The sequence below is a fragment of the Melanotaenia boesemani genome, chromosome 7 (assembly GCF_017639745.1).
Source record: "Melanotaenia boesemani isolate fMelBoe1 chromosome 7, fMelBoe1.pri, whole genome shotgun sequence".
NCBI lineage: Eukaryota > Metazoa > Chordata > Actinopteri > Atheriniformes > Melanotaeniidae > Melanotaenia > Melanotaenia boesemani.
Window position 1 is genome coordinate 12,358,804 of NC_055688.1, and position 20,097 is coordinate 12,378,900.

Below are 20,097 nucleotides of genomic sequence, written 5' to 3' on the forward strand. Positions count from 1 at the left end.
GCTTTGAAAATAAGTTGAGCAAAATTACATAGAAAATCAACTTATTTTTTAAAAGTTTCTCAGTCGTTGACCGATGGATATCAAAATCAAACATGTTTCAGGTGTGTAAATCTGTTATATGACTCAAACCTATATTCGACATTATTCTAATAAGCCAACTACGTTTTTGTAAAGTATTTGGTTACTTTAGAGTTTTGTTAGCTTCCTTGGTTTGGATTTTAGCGACATTAGAGCAATAGCTGATGGTAAAAATGGGAATATTGCATCTAAATTATTTTGCTGGTTTAAATAATTTAAAGCCGAATTGAAAATTGTTTTATTAAGATCCTTTGACGGTAAAGTGCATCGTAGCAAATAGGTTTTAAAATGATAATTGACATAAATTAGCGTTTCTGTGATACAAATCTGGGGTAGGCTACTAGCTAGCATCTTTTAAACTGATCATTACGGTATTTATGCAATTTCCCGTGTGGACTTTTACGTAACTGTACAGGACACCATGAGCACACACCGGCTGTTAACTGAACATATTTAGCTTTTAAACGGTTACTTCTGGGTCTGCTGGAAGATGGCTGGTTGTGCCTTCGTGTCCAGATTTTCGCCGCTCGTGAGAAGACAGTTTTGTTGTAAACTGTCTTCCTCGCGCACACCAGTTAGTGCCTTTTCCTGCGCTATCGTCTGCTCTCAGCTACAGAAAGCAGAGGGGACCAGCGCTCTGACAGGCAAAGTGGACCGGTTCGGTGGGGTGACAGTCAACCTTGGTGAGATCGGACTGCCTGCGGACATCAGCGAAAATTCATTCAGCAGATTATTGCAAGGTTTGTTGACGCTGAGCAGGTCAAATCATTAACCTGCTGCAACCGCTGAGCAGTCAGTGTTCTGTCATGCAGGTACATAACAGACTTTCTACAGGGATGCTTTTCCGATTCAATACACTTGACTCAAATAGCAGACTTGTGCAGAGTTTGGCAGAGATCAGTTTAATTTGAATCAGGTGTGTTGCAGCAGGGACCCAACTAATACCTGCAGGATAGTGGAACCTTATGGACCAGGACTGGGAACCACTGATGTAATACATCCATAGAGGTCATTTAGCTGTATACTAGAGATGTATAAATGGCTGCTTCTTTCCCCAAGTTATTATGAGTTGAAAATTATATTCTATAAGTATAAGTATAACACATGTCTCAAAATAATTACAATAAGTCTTGTTTGCGCTTAAATGACAATATATAGTCTTTGAGATCAATTTTATTAATGGACAGCCATATTTTTTGCTTTAATTTATATTACTTCAATGACCCTCATGGGAATATATAGGTGTATGTATACATCTATACAGTTATTTATCCGAGTCTTAATGTCCCGACCACTTTTCATCTTTGAAAGATTATTTGGAGGTTTTTATATAATTCTGGGAATGCAATGCAAAAATGACCCGAGAGCCAGCAACATTTATTTTAAGGTGTTGCTGAAAGACTAGGCAAGGCACATTTTATACACAAGACAAACTAAGAACAAGACTATTTATCCAGATTTCTGCTTAAATGACACGATGACCAGCTGTCTTAATCTGGGTCTGGATTCAAAATGACTAAAGATGCTTTAAAAAATATCTCTTCAACTTTTAAATAAAAGTTGTGTAAAGGCAAACTGATTTAGAGATCAGTTAAAGAGTCACTGATAAGTTATTTACATTTTTCATTCAGTTAATGGATCAAAGGAATAGCTAAATTTGTTTTAAATTTCACCTCCATCTGTCATTTCTAATCTCGTATTTCATATTTATTTTAATTAGATTAACATAAAAAAAAATCCAGTTAAAACCAAAGAATCCAGTTAAAATCTCACATTTTTAATAATGCTTTATATTTGGCATACTTCTCTTTTGTTTGTACATCATTATTTAAGAAGACCTTTCTGGATGTCTGGATGCTTTTGACTGATGTCTGAACTCCACAGATTCTTTAAACCAGTGGAAAGCAGAGGGGAAGGTGGCAGTGTGGTTACGAGTACCCATCTCACTGAGTCGATGTGCTGCTGCCGCCTCCACTCATGGCTTCACCTTCCATCACACCAAAAGTGACCACGCCATGCTGGCTCTCTGGCTGGGGGAAGGGGAAAGCAGGCTTCCAGGGTTTGCTACTCACCAAGTTGGAGTAGCAGGTAAAGAATTATATCCAAAAATATATTTTCAATCATTTGAAATGGTTACGACAGAGAAAATCTTGCCTGAAGTCCATCTTTCTTAACATAGAAGGTTTTCCAAGGCAACATAAAACCACGCTACTGAACTTAGGCAGATTTACTTAGTAATGTGCCCCTCACAACAGCTAATTTGGCGTCCATCTTTCATCCTACCTCTACTCTGAGCTCTCTCCAGCTAGTAAAAGTCAGTCAGATGTTGTCTCTTGTCTTGTCCCTGGCTCTGTCCCTTCCTCTCTTTCTTACTTCCTCTGATATTTCCTCTTGGATTTCTCAGTCATGATGCACATTCAAAACAGCCAGTGTGTTGATATCCAGTTGTTTGGATGTAATGCGACGCTGTATATCAAACTGCTGCTGTGAAGTGATGCAACATCCCAGAGAAATCAAGTTTCCCACAGAGTGCACCTTCCTGCTTTGGAATGCTGCTGGGAAATGACAGCTCCAGGAATGTACATAATAAATGTTACTGTGCCATCCCAACGAGTCAGAAATGCACATTTTTAAGATCATAAAGTTCTATAGTGCTACTTTAAAGTCTTGGTCAGTGAATGTCCTCATAGATGGCAACTGAAAAAAAAGTAGCTGCCTGGTACACACATAATGATTTTTGGGCTGTTTTTTCCCGATTTTGCCTCTTCCTGACCTCGGACAGCAAATGCCCGACCATTGTGAGATTTACCTGTCCAGTCATCATATGGTCTGTGGTTGGTTACAAGCCGATTTGTCCTGATAATCCTCTCCGAAACGGGTCGTATCTGACAATTGGGAACATTGAATATGTTTAATATTTCAGAACCGATTTCTGAAGAACGACGGCGACGCGTGCACTGCGACTGCGTGGTGGTGCCGAATGTAACCAATCAGAGAGCGAGCTGGCTGGCTAACAAGGAAGTAAATAAAGTCCATGTTCACGCCGTCTCCTGTCTGTTATTTTTTTCAGTTCTGGCTTCTATTTGACTGTTAACAATAGTCCCAAGACCACCATCATTCCCTCGTCCTATCCCCTTCCATGCTGTATCCTGTGTTTTCCGATTATTACTATGTTCCTTCTTCTTCTTCGTTTTTTGTTGGTTGTTGCTATGGTTCTTCTTCTACGTTTCAACGTTTGTCTGGCTCAGAGGACTAGATTGTACATGAGTTGCTGGACAGCATCTTTATGTGTGTGTGTTGTATTGTGATTACATTTTTGGAGCACACCACACACAGTACGATCAAAACTGATTTTTTTATCTTCACATGTGAGGTCTCGACCAGATAAAAAATCTCATAAGATTAAAAAAATGGTTATGTGTGTACCAGGCCTAATACAGAGCGCCAGTTTACAAAAGTCCAGCAACATCAGCAACTGCCTTAATCCTGTTAAAATTTATAGAGTTATTTTTACAGACTATAGAATTTTATGTAACTGTAGTTATACAGTTTTTTTTTATATTTCACTCATTTCCTTTTCATAAAAGCAAATAATCCCATCACATGTGTGAATGTGGAAAGAAGAAAGTAAAAGAAAAGAGGTTATCTTCTCTGTGTGCTTTCATCCAGCAGAGGGCAGAATACCATTTACACCTTTTCACAAAAGTAAATATGCTTAAAGCATGTCAGGACATGTCCAGAGCATCCTTCCCAGAGATATGGCGCTCTGAAACTCCCTCTGTGTTGCCAGATAGCTTCAGTCACAACAAAACTGCTGTTTAATGATGAAACTGAGCTTTGGAATCTGAAATACTCAGCTGTTTAGATACTCTGCTGGTGTGTGAGTGCTGTCCTTGACACTTGATTATTTTCCCAAAATTGAGAGGAAAAAACACACACACACACACACAGACAAATATACACACAAAGTAGAAGTCTACGTGAGAATGTCCATAAATATCTGTCTTATTTCAAAGCAGTAGCATGGAATCTTATTGTTTTCATTTTCAAAACACCTTTCTCATAGTCAGTACAAATATGGTAGAAGTGTGTGCTGTGAGTTAAAGGTGATGAGTTGTAAAGCTTTTAAACTGCTTAAAAACCTTAGAAATTGTTTAAAAAAAATACAGGTAAATCTGTGAAGCTGCTGAGGTCTTTTTGTTGCCCTGGATTTGTCAGCTTTATCTGTGAAGCTCATATCAACACACTTCTCTGTACTTTAAGGTAACAGCTTCATTTCAGTTTATTACTTCCTTGCAGATGTGTTAGAGTGGATTGAAGATCAGCTTTTCCCTTCTCACTGGTGCCTCTGTAGGGTTTCAGGTAAACTATTTTGTGTTGCAGTGGAAATACAGTCAGTGTAACACAAGTGAAGCCGGACACATCAAGTCCTCTCACAAATTGTTTCACTTACACATCCAAGTAAAGATTTTTGGGAAAAGAGAAAAGCACTTGCATGTGCAATTGCAGATATGCATTTGTGTCCAGGTTTAATTAAGGTTGACCAGTATGGCATTTTGAATTGCCAAAAGATCCCACTACAGTCTCAATGACAAGGCTATTTGCAATGCAGATGTTTGTGCACTTGTCTTAAAAAACCTGGCCTGATTAATTAGCTGATCGGTCTATTTTTCCTTTAATAAAACTTATGAGAATTCGTCTGCAGACTTGTCTTTAGTAGTTGCTTGGAATATCTGAGGACTGTTCATTAAATGCACAGTGCATTGACATCCACAGGAAGTGCTCCACACACACATTATTTAGCTCATAAAGAAGTCTGCACCGCCTGAACTGATTAGATGGGAATATGCTGATTGCAACATTCACATCATTCTAATCCTAGCTTCCTTGCACACCAACAAAAAAATCTCACACCAGTGAGTAGCAGCATGGCAAAAATTAAGTTTCCTATTCATTTATCATAATCAGCATCACACATACTCTCAGGGTAGACACAAAAACTACACGTCCATTACCTCATCATCTGAAGTTGACCAAGTATGAATATCCTGTGTTCACCCAAATGAAGGTTAACAGGACACTAGCTGTACGTTTACATGGACAAATATTTCATCTGTCCCACTGAAATCAGTCTGATCAGAGATTCCAGCTGACATGTTTACATAGATGCTAGATAACTTGATCATGATATGTACGTGATGGACAGCATTAATATGATCGTAACACTTTTGACATGTACATACCCACTAGTGCGCAATAATCATTAACTCTTTCAGTTTCAAACAAAAATGTTGTATCCGCCACAGTCCTGTTCTCTTTTTGCTGCCACCATTGTTCAAGTCTTCCCTGAGACTCTTTACATCACATAACCCCCACGTGGTTCAAGCATGCACAGAAACAACATACAACCACAGAAACGATCAGAATGAGTGTATACACAGTTATTTTTTCCTGCTGATCCGTTCATGACAACGTTTTAACCACTCGTCTCAACCAGATTCAAAATTCTTTCCGATCGAGGCCAGTCGGATCAGCTGATATGTTTACATGAAGCAGTTTTATTCTGATTGGACGTTCATTTGGATCAAAAGTGCTCATGGAAATGTAGCTGTTGTCATATATGTTAATTCACCATTGTTCCAATAAACCGTGAGGATTTTTTTCTTCTTTTGTGGATATAGTTGTTATGCATCAGGTTGTAAATTTTAAAAATATAAACAATTATAAAGTATTTTGGATTATATCTTATTTTTTTCAGTACTAATTCTCCACTTTGTAGCATGTGTCTTCTACTATGATTGCACTAAAAGCTACTCTGGGTAATAGCTCAGTGAAGAAGAAAGTCAATAAACAGTACATTGAACTCATAATTGCTGCACAACATAGTTGAATAATCAAATATGACCTACTATGTCAGATATTTTTTCTGGCTCATTGTCCTGCTATACCTGAGCAATCACTAGTTTTATTCTATTACAGAGCTCACAGCCTTCGTGGCTTTTTGGTTCATACTCTTAATTCCTTTTTTCCTGTTTCTTGGGCTGAGGGTTTTTTAATAATAGCCTCCCATCGCAGAAACCAGGCCTGCTACTGCGCCATTTGGAACAGGGTCCTGGGATGATGTCAGTTTCCACTTCGAAGTCCAAGTCAAGCTTTAAGACACCTCATCCCTATTTACATGACTGTGGCATTCATCTAAAGAAGTCTGTCCTGGTCGGTCAGACAGAGCCACCGGAAATGAAAGTGGCCCGTTTTCTTTCCTCCTCCTCTTGAACTGTCAACAGAAGCACATAACTGCCTCTCTTAGTCACTACCAGCAAAACATTAAATGTTAAAGTGAGACAACCGCATCATTCTCAAATAGAGCTGAGTCACTGTGTGTCTGTTTCGCTTTACAAAGAGAAAAATTTAGTTTTTGCTCCAGACTATTTTTTTTCACCCCTATTTTTGTAAAATGTCAGAGTTCATGAGTTCATTTAGTTCTGCTGGAATTGTATTTATTCTGTATTGTATGATTTTATATATATATATATATATATATATATATATATATATATATATATATATATATATATGTGTATATATATATATGTGTATATATATATATATGTGTATATATGTGTATATATATGTATAAAATATAATATAAACATGTTGAGTTTTTTTGTAAACTAAGTTTACACAAGAATCGACATAAAATGTAATACCCACCACATACCCCGATCCAACAATGATAGCCACACAGTACACAAAAAAATTGAATAAGAGTAAAAAACAACAAACTTAGAAAAAAAACATTGTTTCCACATCATGAAAAGCGTCCACATTCCATTACATGCACCAGCATAAAGTGGTGGAAGATTAATACTGTGTATAAAGAAATGAAGGGTAGCTGATAAATATTATGAATGAAGGCTATGATTATGAAAGAGGTTTGGTCGTACTTAATAACCTTCTCATAGAAAACCTTAAAATCTTTTGGTAAATAGTTTATGAAGGGGTCCATATTGTCAGAAACAAACTGTCCTTTTGTGATTGCAGCCAGTTTTTCATGTGGGAGAGAATATTAAACATCTCTTTATACCATGTAGTTGGGCTCTCTTCAATCCAGTTGAATAGAATACACTTTTCGGCAATTAAGTATGTATTTTGATGCAAGAAGCTGTAGTACCTTTGAGGGAAGGCTAGCAAGAAAAACACTTGGATCTAAAATTCTCACAGTTTGTTTTGGCAATGTTAGTCCACAATCTAGAGATAAGTTTTCATTCCCAAAAACAGTGGAAATACTGTAGGTCCCCATGTCTGATTTACACATTATGCAGAAATGAGATACTGTGCTATCTATTTTATGCTAAACAACTGGTGTTAAATTCAATCTATGAAGCATCTCGTATAGACTTTCCCTCAGCATATTAAAGGTAGATGTTATAGATAATCCAGGAGCTGACACAAACAGGAGAATGTCATCAGCATACAGAACCTGTCGAAGGCCTTTTTGGCATCAGTAGAGATAGCCAATTCTTTCCATTTTTTTTTTTTTTTGTTTGTTTTTTTTTTGTTTGTTTTTTTGTTTTTTTTCTCAGAAGTGTAGAATACTTAGAAGCCTCTTGACATTGGTAGAAGAATAATGGCCATGAATGAAACCTGTCTGATCAAGATTTATAAGGATTGGAAGCAAACTCTCCAAACACCTTCAAAAAGTTTTGAAAGCAGTTTCCTGTCAAATGAAATCATAGTAATTGGTCTGTGAGACTCACAACAATCTGAAGGCTTATTTCTCTTCAAAATCACAGAAATGTGGGCAAGGTTTAAAGAAGAGGAGAGGCAGCCCTTGTTTAAGCAATCTAAATACATATTTGTGAGAGGGTCAGCTAAAAACTTGCAAAATGTCTTATAAAAATATCAGCAAAAGCCGTCTGGACCTGGAGCTTTACCTCCTTTGATATCATTGATGGCTTCTAAAACTTCATCCTTGCTAAATAGTACAGCCTTTTGGTGATCTGATAAAGATGGGAATGTTATCAATATATTCCCTTATAACTTCTACAGTGATGTACAGACTGAAGTTTTTAAGAAATATTATGGCCATATTTACGTCAAAGCAGCTGACCTTATTTTTGTGACTGGTGGATTAAAGAGTACGCCAAATCAGAAATTGTGCTGAAGCTGTCATCTCTACAGATGTCATGTCAGTGTGAGGACTTCTTATTTCTGTTTTGTGCCACCTCATCCTGTTTTTCTGTCTTCCTGTTTGGGACACAGGAATTAGTCCCTACGCAAGCGCGAATAAAATCTTGATTCCTAAAATGTTCCTGTTTATCTGTGGTAGCCTGTGGTAGACACTTAACCATTTCTAAAACACTACTACAGCATTCTGATTTTTCTCCAGGGGATTGAGAAAGCATTTTTAATTTCATTTCACTTATTAAGATCCGTAACATAATATGTATAATCAACATCTTATTAGTTTATTATTTTGTCCAGGTGCAGTTGTCGACGAGTCCACTGGAAAAGTTCTTGTCGTCCAGGATAAAAATAAGGTACATGTGCAACATGTTTGAATATGATGTGCTTTCTTCTTCGTCCCTTAAATTAAGTATGATAAAGATGTATATTCCTTTTTAATGTTGCTGTACAAGTAGATAAAAGAAGGTTGTAACGGTGAGATAATGAGATGAAAACTTCAGAATCTAAAATCACAGAGACGTAGTTATGAGTACTTGGATACATTACATATGTGGCCTCAGATGTCCTATTACTGCTGAATATGTTGGTGACTAATTTGATTTATTTAGTGACCTGTGTGTTGCATCCATTTCTAAAAACTCCTCTCACACTTATAATGGAGCTTTAAGCAGCTTTAGTTAAACTACAGCAAACATGAGCTGAATGTTAAACAAACAACCGTGTGTGTGTGTGTGTGTGTGTGTGTTGCTGTCAGTTGTCATAGAGCTCAACTCTTTTCTGATGTTGAAATATAGCTGATCTCTTTTGAAACCATTTCTATCCAGCCTTGTGGCAACAACTCAGATAAGGTCTTTGCCAATCTAGAGAAGTGATGGAAAAATGTTTTTTTTTTTAAGATTTCTTATTCGACAATACATGAGACATAACGTGAATATTAAATATTTGGCACATTGTGAGAGTTTCATAGCTCCACAGATACTGAAAATGGTCTTTGGTTGCAACATTGAATTAAAAAGAACCATCTGCAAACATTCATTCTTTGTCAAAGAGCAATAAAATGGCAAAAATCTGAGTCAGAAATAGCGGAAAATGACAACAATAATGGCTGCCTTAATATCACAACAGAAGATATTACAGTTCTGATGCCAGGGGCTTGACATGCATGAAAAATGTCAGGGTTTATCACACTAATTACTATTTGTTAACCTGCATTGGATTAAGGAGAAATTGTTTTAAAACTTCAGGAAAGTAAAAGCAAACTATTAAATATCATTTGGAAGTGTAGCAAATACCACCATGTTTTTGAAGTGAGTGTACTTAAAGAGCCCAAATTATGATCATAGTGATTCTTAGTTTTTTTTTGTTTTGTTTTTTTTTTAAATAAAGAATGTTTGCCTCATATTGTACATCAATCATGTGCTTCTCTAACCTTCTGTGTGAAACTCTGTTTTAGCTCCTGTCTCTTTAAGACAGGTCCGCCCCCTCAAAAAGCCCTCTGATTGGACAGCTGGCGGACTGACTTAAAGTGGCAGAGTGACAGGCAGATTGTCATTCTTTATTTGCGATGTGCCAAACTAGCTATTCAGCAAGCAATATATAAATATGGTACATCATGATGTCATTGAATAAAAGAACATTATTCTAGGGTTTGGTTTGATAGTACCCCCCCTACATTTCCTGTTACCACTGGAAACACTGGAGTATCATTCATGACAAAAAGGAGATAATTTTATCTCATAACTCCTTAGGACTGTAACTGTCCAAGTGACATTTATCCATTGATTTAAATATCAATATATTTATACTCTGTGGATAAATACGAGGACAGTGAGTGTAAGCAGCCTATCACAACACGCTCTTCTACTTTTGTCTTCTTTTCTTTCCTGTTAAATAGTTAGTATTGGTAGAGATAGGGCAGGCGATATGGCCTAAAAATAGAATTTCAGATTTATTTTTGCTTTTTTTAAAAATCTATTAATCCTATTAAAATATATTTTTGCATGCAAAATGTGTTTTTATTTCTTTATTTATATGAATGACTGACAGCAAAGAAGGTAAATAACATCATTTTTCCATCGTATAAACGGCTTCATATCTTGCATAGAGATGTGCAACACAACTGCATCTGTGATTTCTTTCCATCTGGATTTTTACCTTACGGGATCCACTGTGGAAAAAAATTTCCCTCTTAACAAGAGTTTGTGGGCTGAAGTTGTCTTCTGCATCTCGAAGAGAGCAGAATTTCTCACCTCAGTTATATGCAAAGCTAAATTCCAGGTGAGCGTGATGGCTCACTTCACTGTATAACTGTTAGTGCTTTCAGACAAACACCTTTCTGGTATGGAGGGAGGACTGTGCCCGCAGTTAACTATGGAAGCCCAAGGAGAGTGTTTCGGTGCATATAAAAGAGGGGGAAAAAATCCAGATTTTCATAAAAACAAATTGTCATAAACGGAAAATTTAATTAATCGATTTTATCGATTAATCACAGAGCCCTATTGATAAAAATATTTTTTATTATATTATACTTGTAGTCTTATGTTACATAAGCTAAATCAGACAACTTATCTAAAGCACATTTTGTAGAATGCTTATTAAACATCTGTAGTAAGTGTAGTCATCTTCTCTTACGTCCTTACAAATTGTTTTCTTTTTTTTTCACCTCATGAAATGAGATCAGAAAATGATGACGAGAGTTTTTTTTTTTTTTTTTAAAGCATACTCCCGGACTACAAATGAGACATTTACAGTAGCTTAGAAGCTGTGTGAAATGTTATAAAAACCTTTTAAAGGAGTGGAGAAAAATTTCAAAGTGCATAAAGCATATGTGCTCTTAAAAATATAGCTATCAAAATGACATAAAAAGGCTCCACTCAAATCTTCCTCCAGTCCAGTTAGATGCACGTTACTGCACACATCATTTAACAAGTATCATAGCCAGGAAACTTTTAAAGTCTGTAATCTTTATGGCTTTTGTCCAGAAGCGGAAAAAAACATTAAGTGGCCTGGAAGTGTCGGGGCTATTTTATCTCTTCTTTTCCTCCCCATCAAGCGGTTTACTGGAAATGGAGTTTTTAATAGTCTGGCCCGTTGGCAGTAAAATCTCTGGCAGGTCGAGCCAGTTCAGACCTCATGAAGGGTTACAACTTCCAGAAATGAATCACTGACAGATCCCCAGTGGACAGAAAGAATGTCATCCATCTGGAGCTGAATGCCATGCTTAATTCTTTTTAATCTAACCATGGCGTAGTGATATTTACTTATAATTTCCTGGTTGATATCTTACAAACACTTCACAATAGCCAGGAACCACAACAATTAGAGTTGCAAATATTGTATTTCTTTCTACTAGCACATTATATAAACAACTCCAAAAAATATTCAATTTTTATTAACTTTACATGGAAACAAGGCATAGTGCATCTGTGTTTCTTACTAAGAAAAATAGAGCATAGCATTTAACAATTGTTAAGAAACTATAAAAATATATTTACACATAGACTTCATAATTTAACCAGCAGCATAGTTATTAAATATCATTAAGTGGTGAAACAGTTTTTGTAGTCTCATTTCACCGCAGTTAAAGTCCCCAAGAGTGAGGCATTAAACCTAAAACTAGATTAACTTACTCTTCATGTGTAATTATTAGCTTGACTAAAGGTCATCTTTAAAAAAAAAAAAGACAAAAACAAGTCAGAAAAAAACGAGTGACTTACGTTTTCTCTCAGTAAAACAGACATTGTTGCAGTGTACAGAATATTTGTTACAGATGAGTTTGTAGTAGTGCCATTGATCACAACTCGCATTAAAGTTTAACTTTGCTCTTGAATTTCAGACAAAGAATGCCTGGAAATTCCCCGGTGGTTTGTCGGATCCAGGAGAAAATATCGGTGAGTGTCACACTGAAATCAGCAAAGAACTAATACAGTACATCTAAATTAATTATTTGAGCATAATAATGCACTTAAAGATGACACATTACATTCATTTGAACTGTACAAAAGTACAGGGACCAGGCACATGGTGTTTATGCGATCTCTCCTGCTTCCATTCCCCGTTTTTAATATGTTAAAAGCAGCTATAAATATGGACAAGATCCACCTCAAAAAGCAGCGTCAAACATGTTTATACAAAAAATATATGTAGTTTCCCTTTTCCCCACACTTGGAGAGTAGTCAGTTTGACAAAAATGAGTATAAATATATTCTTTATATCCAGAATCTTTTTTTTTTTTTTTGGTTGGTTTGTTTTTGTCAGGCGCCACTGCTGTTCGTGAAGTTTTTGAGGAGACCGGCGTTCGATCCGAGTTCAGATCTCTGCTCAGCATCCGGCAGCAGCACAACCATCCTGGCGCCTTCGGCATGTCAGACATGTACATCATCTGCCGCCTGAGCCCGCTCACCTACGAGATCAACTTCTGCACTCAGGAGTGTCTGCGCTGCGAGTGGCTGGACCTCAGCGAGCTGGCCAGGACCAGCAGCACCACTCCCATCACCTCACGCATCGCCAGGCTGCTGCTCCACGGTCTGGAGCACGGCTTCGACAAGATCGACCTCACCATGGAGGAGCTCCCCGCCATTTACTCCGGGATGTTCTACCAGCTGTACCACAGACAGCTCCCTGCAGCGCTAAGATCATAGGGAGCCATCACAATTTAAGGCTGTGAATGCTCATATTTAAACTATTTATATATGGACTGTTACTTTTAAAACGTGTGAAGCTGCAGGTTTTTAGAGGTCATGCATTTAGAGGTCTATCGCAGTTTTATTACTGCTGTTTTAATTGGTTTATTTTTGAGGGCCACATTCAGACACTACTGCTGATCTTGACTAATTTTAAAGATTCTGTTCTGAAATCTGCTGTAATAAGATTTTATAATCAGGACTGAGATAGCTGTAGCTTGTTAACTAACTTGGGGACAGTTTGCCTAACATAAACAAACTAAACTGGCTGGAATAGTAATATTTATTTAATAGACTAGCCAGCCACGAGGGAAGATCGATGTTTGTAGAACAAGGAAAATGTTCTCCGCTTTTGTTCATTTTGGGGTAATTGAAGCGGCAGGTACCAGTTGTAGTGAAATTGTAGTGAAACTGGATTTATCTAGAAGCAGCCTGGTATGAATCTCTGGGACTGTTAGTCAAAAATAAAGCTGACTAATAAAACATGTTTTAGGATAAAAAAGTGGAGCATCACAGCTATTTTGGGCAATGCTAATGGATCTCTGATTTCATTGCCGTCACATCTTCGTCAGCATCTTCGGTATCTCACAACCAGATCCCCCACTTAGCACTTAGCAGACATGGGAAGGAAAAGAATGGCCTTCTGACCCGGTCCAGTTTTGTTTCCAGACTTGTACTGGCCAGTCCGCTTCAGCGCCACGTACATGTTCGGATACTTCCTGGAGCGGTAGGTGTTGTAGTTGTTGCTCTCAAGCCGTTCTAAGAAGTAGCACTCGTCTGTCGCTCGCCTCTGGAGAGAAGGAACAATATCACATGAGTGAATGGTGATCTGATGCTAATGCTGCTATTTACTGTGGAAAAGAGAGGATTTAAATCTGCAGTCATCCAAATACAGAACCAAAACCTAAAGGAAATGTAGGGAAAACTGAAAGAAAACCCTTATGGGAATTGTGTACAAAATTCCAACCAATAAAAACTGGCCAGAAAATGCCACTATTTCTCTTTTTACTTGCATATAAGTCGATATATTTATTTATGTATAAACTAAACCTAAAAGACATTTGCCTAATTTTGTTTGGATACATTTTAATCTAATTTATTTAAATGGTTTAATTGAAAGGGAACAGCCATTAAATCATTGAATAATCAAGGAAAAAAAAACATGTAAATAATGTCTGATGGAGCAGGAAATACAGAAAGTTATTTTTTGTGTGTTTTGCCTTTGGTGTTTACGATCTATTTTCTGGTCCACACATCCCCTCTGTTAATTTTGTCCATGAAAAACACATTAGTTACTGAACGACTGGCCAAAATCTCTCTCCTCCTGGGCTTTCACAACCCTGTCCAATCAGAGGCTTTTTGTTTTTATTTCTGGTTTTAGGTGACCGTGACTGCACGGACATGAAGCCATTAGTGAGAAGACATTTTGTTTCAGGGACCACACAGCGCACCTTGTGTCATTTACAGCTGCTAGCTAACAAACATTCTGGTTTATTACTAAGAATGTGTAGGTGGAGTTCTCAGGGTTGTTTTTGTTTTCTTTTTGGTCCTTTTACAGGCTTTTGGCAACACAACCAGCCAGGATCTGATACAGTTTAGATCACTGATGTGCAAGATTACACTTTGAATATCATTAAGTGTCTACAATCTAAGTAGGATAAATATCCCCCACAGTCATGTTTATCCTCGTCTGAGAAGGCCTTTTTATTAGTAGAAGGAAATGCCTACTGCTAATTACATGGACATGAGGGCAGCCTTCACAACCACGAAACCTCATGAATCGTCAACACATCACACTTCTTAAGGCCACTGTAAGCAACAACGCTGAGGCGGCAGACCAGCGCTGCAGGCGGCTTCACATGAACACTGCTGCAGAATAACAAACTATCACAGCCTGGTTCAGCTTATAATTACAGCTGCCTGCCTGTTTTAAAGAACCTCAGTTAACACAATTGCATTGGCAAGGAAGCAGCTGTAATAAATTGTTAATTCTTCTTTCATTTATCTTAGTGATGCCTCATGTGGACTCAAATTATAGTTGAAATAAACAGGAGGTGCACAGATGAAAATTTTGGCTGCTACACATTTGTGCACTTTTAGTTCATACTACTTATTTAAATATATCTCACTAAGATATTAACAGTAATTACATTTCACATATTCTGTGTATTTGATATGTCATTTTCAACATAATTAAGTTCTTGCATTATTGAGTTTACAGAATGGAAACGGTTGTCGTTTGTTAACAGAAAGACAACGATCCGAGTCACTCACCGCTCCAAACAGCCGTCCATCTTTGTTCATCGCCAGATATCGGTTTGCACACACTCCTTTGATGACCACCTCCCCTACCGAGGTTGCCTGGAGTTGGAGCTTTACTGGTGGCAAAGATAAAAGTTTATTTAAGTCAAGTACACAGAAAACATTTGTAGTATGACAGTGGAGGGTTTTATCAAAGGAGAAAAGTAAGTGCTTTGTTTAACAAATCTGTCTCTAAAATATATAAAGAGCGAATGAATATTTTCTGTCCTGTATTACTGCTCCAAATCAGAGTCAAACAGTGATCCCTTTAAAAGTAAATGAACAATGTTTTATGGCCACATCGTTGGTCAAACTTAGAACAGCCTCGCCAGTGTTTTATCTGATCTCATGGACGAAGCAGAACTAGCAGCTCGAGTTACACACCAGCTGTGCTCTTTAGTATTTGAGATACCACAACGACAAACACAAACATCTGGGACTAAAATGATTTTGATTTCAGTCACAGGAACTTAGAGGTCCAGTATCTGCCATTTAGTGACATCTAATGGCCAAGCTGCAGACTGCACCCCAGAGAATAGCAAAATGTTGTGTTTTCCCTTTTCAAGCACAGACAAGAAACAACTGAGGACACAAACATGGCAAAAGGTCTTGACTAGAGTCAGTGTTTGGCTTGTCTGTTCATGACTACAACAAATTTACTCCTGAAGTAACACACATTACTGAGCATGAAAACACTGAATGTTTTATTGCATTCCTGCAAATAGATAACCCTACTCACTTCAAACTGGAACTATAAATCTACATCCAGTGATTTCAAGCCACCACAAGGCAGAACCTCACAAAGCAAGCTACTGCAAAGTCCACATCATGTCCCTGTTGCTTCAAAATTAACCACTCACAGATCCAGTTGAATTTCAGTCATTTTTTGCTGGTTGTTGCTTCAGTTTCCTTTTTCTTGCAAGCAACTAATCCACACAGAGATATCAATTTATTTTAAAAAGTTTTCCTTAAAGACAAAAAAAATTGTGAAAACACTGTAGCATATATACAGAGCCTGTAAGTGGCACTGTAACACTGCCACAAAAATACACCAGAACCAGGGAGCTTGCACAGAAACTCATCCTGGAGGGGTTTAGGCTTGACAGTAAAGGAGGACATGCGGCAATGGTGACACTGGTTCAGGACTGAAGTGTTTGGATTGTAGACAGAGAAACAAAACAGCAGTGTTTCTACATTTTATATATATATGTATGTATATTGCATTTCAGACTCCCAAAATGCTGGTTCCATGTGAACGAAACATCCACATCGAATCAGATTTGTATTTAGTAAACACACCTAAATGTGGACGTGACCTAAATTTAGCAATACATCAACTCCTTTTAAATAAAAGCATCTGCTCAATGAATTAATGTAAATATGAACAGAGGATTTTGCTACTGAAAATAACAATGAAAGCAGCAAAAACTGAACAACTGAATGAAAATAAGCTTCACTGGTTTTAAATGTCTAACTCCATACATGTCTGGGTCATACGATGGGTCATCAAAAACATGAAAAGCATTATATATAAGCAGGAAACTTGTAAGTTAAATTGCAGGATCTGCCATGAATTCATCTACATTAAAACTTCTAATAGACACTAAATCTGTGGTTAAATCAGATACCAGCATAGATCAATGAGGTATTCTAAAAATAGGTCTGCGTGAGCTTGATGTTCACTAGGTATGTCTGTGTTTTGTCCTGCAGGAAAACTCAGCTAGATTTTCCGACTTCCATAATGTGATCTAAACAAAGACAAGTCTGAGGTGACAGTGACCTTAAAGAGCTTGGGGATGAGAAGTGCATTACAAAGGCCACAAACGTGACGGAGGAAAGGTCCCATCTTTATTAACAGACTACCACTTCTCAGGTTTGTTGGCAGAGCTATCAGAGCAGTAACAAAAGGACCATTGATGTGGCACACCTTGGGTCACAGAAACTATTTGGGTTAAATTCTAAATGATCAGAATTTATTAACTCGCTGTGGATACATTCCTTCACAAACACACCCATCTTCATGGGACAAAAAGTTGTTTTTTTTCCTAGTCTACAAACAATACAGCTCTTCCCACCTTGAACCATTCCTATCAGGCATTTGTTTAGCCACACATGCTTGACATGTCACTCCTTATCTAAAGCAAACCTGGCAAGCATGTGTTTCTCTACAAAAAGAAAAACTAATTTCGTGAACTCCCCACTCCCCTACTACTCACTGATGAAACTTAAGGACACACACTTGAAAGTAATCAGTGAGGCAGAGGCCACAAGGGACATCACAGTTATTAAAAAAAAAAAAAAAAAAAAAAAGAAGAAGAAGAAGAAGACACATTATTCATCTCATGTGAAAAAGATAAACATTTATTTGTCATAATATTCTTACTATTATGTACTATTAACGCTGATGGTTACTTCTGAATAAGAAAGTGTTTGTTCAGTGGCTTTTAGCTTCTGGTGCTGTCTTGTGTGACATGAAGCATGCTGAGAGCCGTGAGGTCGGCTGTGACTCAGCATGGTGAACACATTTACTAAAAACATCATTCATACTTCATCAGAGTTCCCACTGATTAAGAAGGTCTACCTCTGTAGAAACTGGCGTTATTACACTTTCCAGAGGTTGGCCTATACACATTATAGTCCTTGAGCTAATAAGTGGAGAATAAACTTCAGTGAGGTGGAAAATTCACATCGTTCTTCCATTTTTTTCTTTTTCAGCTTCACTCTTACTGCCTTTATTACACATTAAAAACATAAAGAGCCTTTGTGTACTGTGCAAAGCAAGAAGGAGACTGGAAGTACTTACTGTGGGGGTCGTTTTTCTCCCGGATTCCGTCTACTCCCCCGTCAGATTTTACCCTCAAGAAGAAGCCTCCATTTTTACAGTACAGCCTCTTGGGGTCTTTGAAGTTTCCAGGAGGAAAGCCGCTGCTGCTGCCGTCTTCAGGTGAAGATGGAAGTGTTGTTATTTCTCCCGTGGCCATCTCCTCGCTTACCTCGCTTCCTGGCAGCTGCTTCGTTTCCTTCTTGAGAAGTGCAGGAGCCACACCGTGGCCTCCCACTAACTGTTCCTTTCTCCCCTCCTCCTCCTCCTCCTCCTCCTCCAAAGACCTTCACACAAACTGATTCTACTTAACCTTAGAGGTCAGTTTGCTTGACGAGACCCCCTCCCACTCTCAGGGCAGCAAGTGCCCTTTGAGTCCAGAGAATCTGAAGCACACAGACTCCAACGGGCAGCAAATGTCAAAATCGACCATTTGTAGCTTGTCTGCTGTTTGTGAAGCTGGTAGCGGCTTTGGTGAGGAGGGGAATCTGCAGGTCCCTGTTGTCTTCCACTACTTTTTGCTGTGTATAAAGGAGGGCAGCTGGCTTAGATCTGCGTGGAAGGCATTCCCCTTTGGGCCTCAGTTCGCATGCGCCCTAGGAGCACCAGCACACACACACACACACAAATGCTCACGCCTACTATTACTTGCCAATTTAATCAGCCAGCCCAGCAGAGGTTGGGAAAGGAGAGGAGGGCAGGGAAGGAGGACGTGCAGCTTGGACTCTGTCACTGGGGCCTCTTAGGGAGCCAAGAGCAGCAGCAGAGGCAGCTGCCATGTGAACAGAACCAGTGTTTTCATTCATCTAGTCCAGAGAAAGAAAAAGAGCTTGTCAATGATTCACTCTGGGACATTTATGGGGAATAAAATAAGGTAAAAGAAATGTAAGCACATTTAGACAAAAAAGCAAAAGTCATTTAACTGCAATTCTCAACTTCCTGAGAACCAGACCAGTGGCGGATGAAGTGATGGGAGTATCACGCAGGGTTTCTTTATGTTTAGAACCAACATGTATTTTTTAAAAAAAGTATGTGGGTACATGTGACCACATCTGAAAGTGGTGCTTGATTAGTACAAAATCAGCTGTGCTGGCTGCAATCGTGTGGTCAAAAGAACATATAACATGAGTATTTTGACAGTTTCACTCATCTTTGGGGCTGTATCAGTTGAGACAATAGCTGGATGTGCATTTCATGCCAGGTTCATATGTGTTGATGCCATTAAAGGTCATGTTTCTTCTTCACTTTGAGTGAGGGGACAACTTGCACTGCCAAACTTAATTCTGAGTGCTTGAATTTATATCTAATCATTTTTACATTTGTCAGATGGCCTCATATTTTACCCCAGAACAGTGATATACAAAAGAGTGTCTGATTGATTCAATGACTGAAAGATGTTCAAGTCCTGCAAAACAAGCCAACATCATCAGCCATCCACCAACAGTTGGTATGTGGTATCTGTGCTAATTTAAGATATTTGGTTTTTGGTAAACATGCCGCAGTATAGACTGGATGTCTCTACTTTGATCCCATCTGCACTAAGAAGTTCCTGAAGTTCTTTTTCAACTTTGCATAGCTGTCAACATCATGTTATTTTACTATTTTGAACAAGCCATACTTGTTCAGTGTCTTTCTAATTGTAATGCCATGAATATTAACATTTAACATGCTAACTGAGGCCTTTAGAGTCTGAGATTTAGTTCTTGTTTTTTTTTTTAACAGTTTTTCTGACTATTAGCTATTCTTTTATGAAATTTTTTTAAAATCACACTCCAACCCCATGCACTTGAAATATTTGCACTTGTTTACTGCAAGGGGTTTGCATATTACTTTTGTTTGTACCTCATTGTTTTATATGCACTGTAGAAGTTTAGTCTCCAACCCGCCAAGAGACAACTGATGGAAATTAGCTGCTAGGCTAGCTCTGTGCACATTTACATTGTATAAATGTACTTATGTTTCATTAATGTGCAAAAGTAAAGTGCTGTCCCTTTCAGATAAATAAAAAAATAAACTCCTTGGAAGTCT

At 38.0% G+C, this 20,097-nt stretch overlaps 2 protein-coding genes across 4 annotated transcripts; one reads left to right on the forward strand and one right to left on the reverse strand.

The window, feature by feature from the left end:
• On the forward strand, positions 1 to 14,161 carry nudt6 (nudix (nucleoside diphosphate linked moiety X)-type motif 6). Of its 3 annotated transcripts, XM_041989792.1 has the most exons (6): positions 1 to 101; positions 689 to 818; positions 1,963 to 2,166; positions 8,563 to 8,618; positions 12,101 to 12,155; positions 12,523 to 14,161. In XM_041989792.1, exons 1-6 carry the CDS (start codon positions 93 to 95, stop codon positions 12,903 to 12,905), a joined length of 837 nt encoding a protein of 278 aa, XP_041845726.1. In that variant the 5' UTR covers positions 1 to 92; the 3' UTR covers positions 12,906 to 14,161. The 3 variants fall into 3 exon arrangements, with proteins under 3 accessions (XP_041845726.1, XP_041845727.1, XP_041845725.1); XM_041989791.1 differs by lacking the exon at positions 1 to 101 and having other exon boundaries at positions 134 to 818; XM_041989793.1 differs by lacking the exons at positions 1 to 101; positions 1,963 to 2,166 and having other exon boundaries at positions 129 to 818.
• Positions 11,584 to 18,661, reverse strand: fgf2 (fibroblast growth factor 2). Its single transcript, XM_041989794.1, has 3 exons — positions 18,052 to 18,661; positions 15,222 to 15,325; positions 11,584 to 13,737 (listed from the first exon to the last, which is right to left on the reverse strand). Exons 1-3 carry the CDS (start codon positions 18,227 to 18,229, stop codon positions 13,552 to 13,554), a joined length of 468 nt encoding a protein of 155 aa, XP_041845728.1. The 5' UTR covers positions 18,230 to 18,661; the 3' UTR covers positions 11,584 to 13,551.
• Positions 18,662 to 20,097: the final 1,436 nt, after the last annotated feature.